The 11,578-nt window shown below is 41.1% G+C and overlaps 1 protein-coding gene across 2 annotated transcripts; it reads left to right on the forward strand.

Annotated features, from left to right (window-relative positions):
• Positions 1 to 294: 294 nt before the first annotated feature.
• Positions 295 to 11,514, forward strand: LOC307258769 (glycerol-3-phosphate acyltransferase 4). Of its 2 annotated transcripts, XM_080038424.1 has the most exons (14): positions 354 to 399; positions 824 to 896; positions 1,129 to 1,755; positions 4,045 to 4,114; positions 4,221 to 4,521; positions 5,845 to 5,919; positions 6,048 to 6,137; positions 8,304 to 8,397; positions 8,545 to 8,660; positions 8,802 to 8,857; positions 8,987 to 9,072; positions 9,215 to 9,343; positions 9,805 to 9,884; positions 10,170 to 11,514. In XM_080038424.1, exons 3-14 carry the CDS (start codon positions 1,588 to 1,590, stop codon positions 10,276 to 10,278), a joined length of 1,374 nt encoding a protein of 457 aa, XP_079894550.1. In that variant the 5' UTR covers positions 354 to 399; positions 824 to 896; positions 1,129 to 1,587; the 3' UTR covers positions 10,279 to 11,514. The 2 variants fall into 2 exon arrangements, with proteins under 2 accessions (XP_079894549.1, XP_079894550.1); XM_080038423.1 differs by lacking the exon at positions 824 to 896 and having other exon boundaries at positions 295 to 399.
• The last annotated feature ends 64 nt before the right edge of the window (positions 11,515 to 11,578 follow it).

Here is an 11,578-nt window from a genome sequence, read left to right on the forward strand (position 1 = left end):
ATTCCAGTATAAGAGTCAAGTGCTTGAAATTGTTGTTGTTACTTAGCATTAATAACGTGTATTATGGTAATATCACTGTCCCACGCCGTCATCAAAACATTGCTCTACAGTGCCACTAGTGGCCAAACGTTTGTTATAAAATACAGTATACAATTCTCGTATAATGTAAAATGTTGGTGTAGTACCGTATTTTGACCACCAGAGGTCAGGTCAGAACTGTGTATGGCGTGACTCGGGCCGTGGGCTGGTCGTTTTAAATACGTAGCCAGCATCGAGCCGCCCGTCATCTGGCCATGTTGTCCGCCGGGTGGAGTTTGGTTCCAGTCTCCAAGACAAAGACCAGTAATAGAACTGTGTAACCCTACTGTACCGGCGCTACTGGACAAAACGTGACTGAAGGTTGGTTTACTAACTCTTTTAAACTACATGTGTGTTAACTGTTGGTTGTAGGAATAGCCTGTAAGATACCAAGTTCACGTAACGAATTTAGGCTGAGGGCAAAAAAGGGTTTCTCAGCATTTTAATGTACACCCGGACGGTTGTACTTTCGAGGGCTGAGCGCGAGCTAGCTGAACGGGGTGGAGCACGCCAGGAGACGTAATTTAGCATAACCGTTAGCTTGCTCCGAGGCCACAAGCAATCTTCTAGTTTAACATTTCCGCGAACAGGAGTCTCGAGTCACACGACCTTACTCGTATCTTAAGTCCTGCCTGTGTTGAATTGCCTTTTGTGGGGTTTGAAAGCTGCTGAATTTTCCTAGTAAGCTTTAACTGTTGGCAGTGATGAGCCCAGTCACAGGCTAACCCAGTGTCTGTTATTTCAGGATGGAGTTAGCCCTCCTGCTGCACCATCACAAGGGATGAGAACGAAGGGCCGCTGAAGCTATCTTTGCACGGGTGCTGATAACACTAACTCAACACAGAAACTTGGCCAGCCTTTTGCTAAAAGTCAAACATACAGCAGTAGCTAACTATACTTGTACATATTTATTTTCTGAATAGCCTGAAGCTGATATTAACTCGGGATGATAGCAAAGGGACACGTTGTCTGTCTTACGAAATGTATTCAGGTAATTGTAAAATATTGTGTAATGGATCATCCTGACCGATTCTTTGTACATCTTGACAGGTCTATATGACACTCTGAGCTGTTGGATCTCCCCACCCAAGACAACAGACGCACCTGCATCGCCCCAGTTTGTTTTTGATCCATTGTTTACATCTTGTCAACCAGCAGGAGGCTTTACATAGACAGCTGCAGCAGGGACCTGCCATCACTTTCATCACAGCTGCTTTTAAAGGCGGAACCTCACTCTTCCTGGAATTGGATTCAACCAGGTTCTAGAAACCGATTGCTGGTGACAACAATGAATTTCACAGATATAGCCCAAGAGGGCGCTGCCAGGATGGTTAATTGTACTCTTATTGGTTTCCTGTCCATTGTGAGGAGAAGCTCTATCCACAGCTCATCTTCATGAAGGCCTTTTTTTGACAAAGGATTAGGGCCACTTGGAGGCCTCCTCCTACTGCCTCTGCCCTTTTGATTTGAACTATTTAATACATTTTACATCGCCATTCCGACTTCAAGATGGCGCTCTTCTTCAACCCGTTTGACAACTTGGTGTGTATCCTGCTGGGCATCTCCCTCACCGTGTGGTTCACCCTGCTGCTGGTCTTCATCATCGTGCCCGCCATCTTTGGGGTGTCCTTTGGCATCCGACGTCTCTACATGAAGTCCTTGTTAAAGCTCTTTGAGGTAAGTCTGAGCTTGCTGGGTAATGAATCACTACTTTCTGTTTATTTGAATAAATAAAAAAAAGATAAGACTGAGCTGAGGAGGATGCAGTGGAAACATTGTATAGACAAAATGAAACCGCATGTCCAAAGGAGTGTTACACTATTCTTGCATAGTCCTGGGTATAATAACATCCTGCCAAACATCCTGATCAACACACTATATATTGTATATACACTGTATTGACTGTTCTTCACTGCCTATATTTGCTCTGGCTGTTCGTTTTCTGTTCGCCCTTTTTAATCAACATGTGTAGCTATTTTACTACTATACGTTGCTATTTTCATTACTTGCAAATATATTTTTAGAGTTGCAGTTCTGGTGAAGTACAGTTTTATAAATGAGCTGGCTTTAACATGCACATCTGGGTCAGGTCAGGTGCAGGCTAAATGCTTGTCTTTATGGCTGTTGCACTGGCTGGCTGAAACGGATTAACATCACAGCCACTGAGTCATTTTCCCTTGTTACGTAATCGGAGAAAAACCGTGGTTCAGACTGTGTCACTCGGTAACTGTCGTCTGTGACAAGACTTCAACAGCCTGGACTATTGCTTACTGATTTCCAATTTTGACTGTCTAGAAATGACCCCCAGAACCAGTTCTCCAGTTTCTCTCCTGCTGCTATCTCTGGTGCTTCTTCACTAGTAAAGCTGTCATCACTTTCCAGCATGCACCTCTTGAGAGAAACTCTTGTGCCAGAAATAAATGCACCAGTGGGAGATATGAGGAGAAGGTGTTCTTACTCTGTGCACGTTATTCCAGTAGTAGGTAGCCATTACATCTAGAGAAAAGGTCAAAGGACAGATTCAGTACAGCTGGTGCTAATGTGCAAAGCTTAAGCAATACTTTCTTCGTTGTACCTTGTGCAAATATTTCATTGTTTGAGAAGGTCTCTATAGGTATCAGCTGTAAATCTACACCTGTAACACTTGGGAGGTAATGAGTAAACAAAACTTACCTCCACATGCAACTCTGGAACAAGGTGAGGTGATGCAATAGAATAGAAGAAGCAGCTCTCCTCCTCTCTCTCTTCTTTTCCCCAAAGAATCACTTCTGTCAACTGCATTGTCAAATGACTGTAACTTGTCAAGGCACGTAGAAAAGGTAGCTGTAAAGGAAAGCAAAATGACTGCTGGATATAGTAAAGTAATGTGTGTCACTGTCCCCTTTCTTTTTGAGTATGGATATTTTACTGCTGTGAGAAGATATTTTTAAATCTTATTTTTCACTGGTCTGCTTCTAGAAAGTTGGTAAATTGTCCATTTAAGGTTTGCTGTAGTAGTGTCAACATAGTCCCAAATTAAATGGGTTTGAGTTTGCACGGTCATAAGATATGTCTTCAGTTGATGTAAGCTGATACATGAAAATCATCTTATTTAGAGGTTATGTTTCTGCAGTGTGCCGCTTGCAGCCATAAGGTGCAGACGATATCACCGAGTTGCTCAACGCATTCTTCAAATTCTTTAAGAAGTCCCTCAGGGCGAATTCCAGGGTTTTTGGGCAAACTAGAAGTACCTACTGTATTAGATACTGACAATCATGCAGCTTTGTTGAACTATAAGGTTATCCCATGACACAGACAAACCTTGGTGTTATCATATGCTGTGGTATTAACCTTAGTCTGAACAGACATTGTATTAGTGAAGGACATCCAACAACTCCTAGTCCATAGTTTGTTGATCTTTTCCTGGTTGCCTTCCAGCTAGAACACTGTGTCCATTTCACGGCTCACTTGAGACAACCCACTTGTTTTTGTCTCAGCATGCAGCATTGCACACAGATGTCTCCACATTGAAGAGGGAGACATGGCGTATGATTGTGTTTGTTTCTTTAAACATGGCTGTGGTCACTGATAAGCTGCCCTGTGTGTTAGTGGCCCATGATGAGGTCATATTTGAAAATGTAACTTCAACCTTTGTTGACATTAACAACCAAGCTCAGACTGAAAATATATTCAGTAGAAAAAAATGAAGCCATTAGCAGTTCTGACTGATCATAATGATAACTAGTTGTGTTTATTGAGGTTCTTGAATGTTCATATTTTAAAAGTCAGACATTACAACAGTTGAGAAACCTTTTGCATCCTGCCTGGAATTCCTTTTCTAAATGCAATATGAGTGTGTTTCAAAATGATGTTAAACAACTTTAAATGTGACAAGTCTTTGTTTGTGAAGTAACCTGAACATTCTCCATTCCACCTATTTGTAGGTCACTAGTGTTTTCAACACCTTTTGTTCTGTCATCCTTATAGTGGGCCACACTCAGGATAGAGAGAGGCGCGAAAGAAAATAATCACCACCTCCACAAACCATATTCAAATGGTAAGATGTGCTGTCGTAGTGTTTATTACATGTGTCTTTGTTTAGTGGGTGTGTTCTTCTTAGAGAACAGTATTGCCAACACCCTGTCTCCTTTGGAATGCTGCAGCTATCATTGCCAAGGAGCCTACCTCTTTGGAGGAGGAGATCAAGGAGATCCGGCGGAGTGGCAGCAACAGAGACCTGGACTCTGCCTCTGAGTTTGAGATGTCTGACATCTTCTATTTTGCCCGGCGAGGAGTGGCGAGCATCATGGACGATGAGGTGACCAAACGCTTCTCTGCTGAGGAGCTGGAGTCCTGGAATCTGCTAACACGCAGCAACAACAACTTCCACTACATCAGCCTGAGGCTCACCGTCCTATGGGGGTTAGGCCTGCTCATCCGCTACGGCTTCCTGCTGCCTCTCAGGTATTAGCTGGACCTCCATACAGGTTGTTCTCTACATAAAACCTGCAGCTGTATCACAGGGCTAACACGTACACATAGGCAACATGTACACATTCATGGTCAATAAGTCTCCAACCCACCCAGCATGACTGAACTGCAGGAGAAGGCCCACAGAGAAAGAAAATAGTCAGAGGGACATTGGCCTGTAGGGTCAGGTTCAAATCCAGGACCTTCTTGCATTCCAAAGAAGTCATGATGCAGACCCTAAAATGAAGAGGTTAAATTCCCCTATAATCCCACTATATGTGGTATTTTATGTCAAGTTATTTTATAGTGCGCTTTCTCTGTGCAATGTGCAATAATGAAAATTCAAAGCATTTATTCAAACTATTGTATGATAGATCAACAGCTTTTTATTTTCCACATTTTCAGTAATGAAATTGGTGTTCATTTATTTTGTCATGTGATTTAATAAAGTTTAAAAACGTCCTTTTGTCTGAGTTTATAAACTTGAGACTGACATGTTCCTTTTTATTTGCTTTGTGAAGAGACAGCATACAGCCTTATTTAAGAAGTGTGCAAATTCTTAGATTTGGCAAAACTGCATTAGAGACTAACATTAAATGATGGCATTATGCTGTGAGTAGCAGAGGGAGATCCCGATGTGGGGTCAGCGTAGGGAGGCACAGGGACAGTGACTCAGTGCTAAGCCTGGCTGGCTCCGTTCCAACTGCCAGTGGGGAGACAAATCAGGCCACCGCTTCACAGAGAGACAGTCATTCTAGTTTCCCGTCAAGCTCATAGATTCTCTCATTCAGTAGAATCAGTACTTGTCCAGTTGAGTATCGGCCTGGCTCACTCACTAGCATTTCACCTTCAATTCCCATTGTTTGTCTGAACCTTGCGCTTATATTTAATAAGCACTTTCTTGAACCCAGGAGGATTGGGTCATCCGGATCAAGTCGACCTGTTGGCCTACTTCACTTTTCCCTTATATTCCCTCGTGCTGCCTCTGGAGTCTATTATCATTGACAATGGAGAGTAAAGGAGAGCATGATTGTTTTCTTTTCATTTAAAAAAAGAATCTTGCTCTCCTCGGATCACATAACCCATGACCTTCTAACATGATATCTGTGTGCTTACTCTTCTCAGCCTGTTGTACACACAGAAACTTAAATAGCCAATGATCATCTTCTTGAAGATAAATGCCAGCCAGTTAAAACACAAATTTCAACTTGTTGAACCAAACCATTAAATCCACCCTGTGTTGTACAGAGGTGGGTTGTTTTGTGTGACATACTATTAAAGGAATATGTGTAACCTGCCGATCTGTCTCTCCACCAGGGTAACTCTTGCCTTTACTGGTGTAGGCCTCCTCGTGGTCCTCACCTGTATTGTAGGACTGCTGCCAAATGGAAGGTAAGACTGATGGCAAGCTGCACTGTTTTCATATCCATAAATAAAAGCTCAGACCCTTGACTTGAAAAAATAAATGTTCTGTCTTGACGCATTAATTAAATCCTGCTATTGTGTGCTCTTCCTTTCAGGATGAAAAACTTTCTGAGTGAGAAAGTCCATCTGATGTGCTACAGAATATGTGTCAGAGCTCTGACTGCCATTATAACCTACCATGACAGGTAAAGGACCTCCGCCGCTGTGCCACACGCTTGATATATATATATATATATATATATATATATATATATATATATATGATTTTATTCAGGACACATGAAGATCCATAGTACAATGTATAAAAAATAGACTCAATACATAAATAACAACAAAAAGCACACCAATGCATGCAGATTAAAAAAAATAAAATAAGAGATCAGCATACAACACTTGCAGTGCACTTGATACATTATGTGACTAATAATTTGCATTGAGCATGAACCCATCCCAAGTAGTTTCGGAGTGGCTCTCCATAGATGGAACAAAACACCGTAGTAGAAGACATTCTGATGAAGTGTTTTACATTCTCTATCAGATGGGTAACAGGGATGATGTGGGAGAGTTAGTTCATTCCTTGAATTGACTCTGAAAGACACTCAGGTATTCTAATGAGATCAGGTTCAAATGACTCATGGCATTGATGCCAGCAGTCATAATAAAGGCCTAACAATGGTCCATAAAAGATCCTTAGCAGCCAGACCGGTTTCATCAAATTTTAACACCCGACAGTTGGGGCACAAACACTTTGACATTAAACAAAGGGTGGTTTATAGCAGCAAGTGTAGTAGTTCTGGTAGTATTTCTGACCTGCCTAATTGCGAAAACATATTTCAAAACCCTGTATATTGGCCAAAGAAAACATTTGAATAATGCAATGTCATACTGTCACTCGTCAATAGAACAAATGTTATCGTCACATTTTGATGTTATAAAGCATTTGGTTTTTCACAAGGTAACAAACATTTCAAGTAACTAACAGCTTTCCAAATGCCATGACATTTAATCCCAAAATCTGAACAATTAGATTTCTGATTGAATCACTCAAATGCTGATCCCAACATTATTTTCTTCAACATGATTTGCTGCAGAGCTATTGCCATGACAGGGGGGAGGTTTACTGGAGATATCATAGTGACAGAGGAGTTATCTTTGGAGAGCTGAAAGCAGGGTGTGTTAGCAGTTGCAATGTGAGCACTAAAGGGTGGGTGCCTGAGGCTGGACTGTCTACACTCATATTCATTGCAGCAGGCAGATGAGCCTAGGTGAAGCACAAAACCTTAGTCTGTAATGCTTTCTGATACACAAAACCAGGGCACACTAAATCCAGCTAGAGTACATTTTTAAACATGATAAATTGGAGCTGCTGAATTCACATAGCTATTGTGCAAGATTCGCTCTCTCCTGAATGGATCTACAGTCACGCATCAGTATAATGCTGGAATTGGATGTTCATTGTAAGGATTATGATTTAAGTGAGGCTTAATAGTTTGCTTTTATTTAAATGCAGTAGAGTTAGAATCTTAAGAGGAACATCAAAGAATAGGTGTAACCTTTTTATAGAGGGGATGGCACTTGCAACAGGATGTGGAGGAGGAAGTGGATGCTTTGTCTATTTGCCCACTTACTGTTGTGTAAAACAGCTGGTGGTGTTTGATGTGCAGTGCAGGCCTTAATTAAACTGATATCGAACTGTGGAAATGTAAGGTGACTTTGTGTGTTTGTGAGATAGCTCATCCTATCTGAACAAAGGTTTGATTACTTTTATTTGCATCTATCTTGAGGAGCTAGCCAAAGGTAGTTTCTGTGAATTTGCATGATGATTGAGTACTGTGATGATTGATTGATTGATTGATTGATAAAGATATAGCACTCATAGCAGATGAGACAGATCTATATAATTCCTTTGGCTTCATTAATGTCTGCCACCAACTCATTCTGTTCTAAAATGTATTCCTCTCTAGTCTGGGGTTAAAAATACATACACAAGTGACATAGGAAGTAACTCTCTCTCTCTCTCTCTCGCTCTCTTTAAGATTGCAACCCTATCTTTGGAATTTGGCATGTTCCATGTCCTGCATTCTCCGGGGGTTAAACTTTTGACATATCCACCGTAGATTTTTTTCTTCCAGGAACAGTGAAAGGGGCAGTGGACCAAAGCAAACTCTTTCTATGAAGAATGGCTTTGACCTCTTATTCCATTGCTTTCTTCTTTGTTGCATTGTTGACTAAAAGTGTATTTTGACAACGCATTCAACATTGTTTCAGTTCTTGATAAGGAAATCCTCCAGGAAGTACCCTAGTGATACATAGATGAACAGTATATTTCCTTCCTGTCTCCACTTTTTCAGTGAGAATAAGCCCAAGAATGGAGGCATCTGTGTTGCCAACCACACCTCACCAATTGATGTCATCATCTTGGCCAGTGATGGCTGCTATGCTATGGTAAGTAGTATACTGCTGCCATGCAGGAAGCTACAGAAACAGTGACACTGGTCCCCTTTTTTTCAATTGCAGCTGCTTGTCTGTTGAAGTGACAAACAAATAGATGGGTTTCTATTTACATGATGTGTTTATATCGTGTTGTGTCAGGTTGGACAAATTCATGGTGGCTTGATGGGGGTCATTCAGAGGTCCATGGTCAAGGCCTGCCCACATGTTTGGTTTGAACGCTCAGAAGTCAAAGACAGACATCTTGTGGCCAAAAGGTAGCACTGCAACCTTTTTGTTTTATTAGCAATTTTTGTTATTGTAAGACGGTTCAGACTTTCAGTGGAATTTTTATATTGAATGCAAGTGTCGGTCTGTCATAATTCTTCGTAATAACCTTCATCATTTTTATATTGCAGATTGACTGACCACGTGGAAGATAAAACTAAACTGCCCATTCTCATCTTCCCAGAAGGTGAGCTTATTCAGTGATCTGATACAGATAGGAAAACTTCCTGATTGCACTGTACTCATGTTTTCTTTTTCTTTTTTTAAAGCCCCACAAGCCTCAATTTATTTTGTATGCATTTTTTTAAATCCCCAGGTACCTGCATTAATAACACATCGGTTATGATGTTTAAGAAGGGCAGTTTTGAGATTGGTGGTACAGTCTACCCTGTGGCCATCAAGGTAAGTGTGAGGTTTTTTTTTTTTTTTTTACCTGCCTCATGTGATTTTAGCCATCAATGTTTCAAGCATTTTAACATTCTTTTCCACTGTCAAAATAATATTGGTCTTGGTTATTCATTCTTGTGCCTTTCAATCCTCACAGTACGACCCTCGATTTGGGGACGCCTTCTGGAATAGCAGCAAGTTTGGCATGGTCAACTACCTGTTACGTATGATGAGCAGCTGGGCCATCGTCTGCAGTGTGTGGTACCTTCCTCCTATGTCTAGAGAGGTGAGATGCTTCCATGGTTAACTCGATTGGTTTACCCACACACACAAAGATTAAACTCTTTGCTATTGAGTAAGTTGTATTCAGCCTCAAGGTGAAGCGACTATTTGAGTCTATTTGAGTCACTTTGCTGACTTTGTCGTTTGGCTGACAATAAGAAGGACAACACTGACAACAAGCACATCATACGTATGTGACCTTATATAAAACATACCAGAAAATCCACCTTTTTATTATTTTACTGCAGAGCCTGTTTTTTTTCTGCTCTTATCTCTACATTAATGAAGTCATACCACTGACAATACCCACCGGGTTTAGGTCGGGTGTGAATTTTTCTGTAAAATCCTAAGCAAATGAAGAGCCTCCATTTAACCAAATGTGTGTAGTCGATCAAATCAATGCTGTTAAATATTTGTCATGACTTCTTCTTTTCTTGTGTTATCTTTGTCAATGTTGTCCAACAGGCAGATGAGGATGCTGTACAGTTTGCTAATCGTGTAAAGGCAGCCATAGCCAGGCAAGGCGGACTGGTCGACCTCCTGTGGTAAGATAACACCCATTCAGCTCAATGCTTCTACCACTTTCGCATATAAAGCTGCTATGCCAAGTTAAAATGCCAGCCAAGAAAAAGCTCAATACCTTGTTGTCAATGTTCTTACATACTCAGGACTGAAACTCACAAATAACAATATAGAAAGTTTACTATATTTGAGTTCATTCCAATATTCTAAATATTTTGTCCCCGATTCAGTGTATTCAGTCTACACTTTAACTGCATAACTCTCTACTATATTCAAACTGGTTTTCACTAATAGCAACTATTTTGTAGGGATGGAGGATTGAAGCGAGACAAGGTAAAAGAGACGTTTAAAGAGGAGCAGCAGAAGCTGTACAGTAAAATGCTGGTGGGCACCCAAGAGGACCGGAGTCGCTCCTGAAGGACCTGTGTGTAGGTGGACTGGCTCAGAGATTGACTCGGGCACCTCAGACTAAAGGAGGCAGACAGCAGGGCTCCCTCTCTATTGGCCCCAGACTGGAAAGTTTCCTCTCGGATGTCAACGGTACTCCATTTGGCTTCCTCGGTCACTGCCTCAGCTTGGCATGTTCAGTTTGCATCACTGTTACGGGTCCTTCTGAGTCTTCTTCCCTTCGTTGGAAGAGCTTGATTGAAGCCCTTCTTGGATAACAACGAGAGTAAGGTGCGCACAGAAAAGTAGCATTGTCTTCCTCGGTGGCAGTCTTTTGGAAAACTTGTATTGTCTCTATCATTGAGTTCCTGCCTTATGTTCTGATAGTTTTTTTTTATCTTACTCTCATGTTTGTATGACACTGTGTTAAAAGTTACAGACCTGATTATACCTGGTACGTATAAGAAAGTTATGGTAGATAAAAACTAGTTTGTTCTAAAGCTAACCTGTGACTGAGTTGTGCTTTTGCATGACTGGCTCGTGCCCATGATTTAGGGCACTATGCCAGATTTTGTTACATTTCAGATATTTGTATGGGCTTTTTCCAAGAGAATGAAACGTGTATTTTAAGCTTTGTGTTTTAAAATAAGACTTGTATCAACACGTCAGGTCACTATCGGAGTTGAGGTGTATGTTTCAGTGTTTTTTCCATGGAATGTGTAAATCCTCACATTATGAAGTGGAAATTGTACACCCATTGTTACCGAGGCAGATATTCCTGTTCCAGCTAATAATGCAGCATAACTGGAGTAGAGGACTTTATTTTGGATCAATTCACCATCCTTCCTTCAAGGCCCATGGTACACCGATAGTGAAGTAGGTTAAAGACCATCACGGTTGGTCTCCTAACTAAAACAGTCGTAATGACAATTAGCTGATACAAATTCAAACTAACAAACGTCCTAACAGCAATTTGAACAAGCAGGAAGCCAGTGAAAACATGCATCCTGCATGTGCAGTGACCATCTTGCTTAATTTTTTTAAAGTGAACTCTAAGAGCTATTGTCTTCATTCCACACCCTCCCATCAATGGTCTTTCACTTACTTGGCAACCACGTCAAGGAGTGCAGCATTTGTTTGGAGTCTCCGTTAAGCTGGAGTTGAGGAAAATGGGGCCTTGGGGGTTCTCGTCCCTCTAGTTTGCTGTTATCAGGGATACTCATTAAGAACACGTAAAATCTGTTTCTTCAAAATAAATGTTCAAAAAATTTGACATTACTTTTGACTTCAGTTTTTTTTGTGTCCATCAATTTTGTTTTCCTCTGATGCA

This window comes from Ammodytes marinus, assembly GCF_949987685.1.
Source record: "Ammodytes marinus genome assembly, chromosome: 2".
Classification (NCBI taxonomy): domain Eukaryota; kingdom Metazoa; phylum Chordata; class Actinopteri; order Uranoscopiformes; family Ammodytidae; genus Ammodytes; species Ammodytes marinus.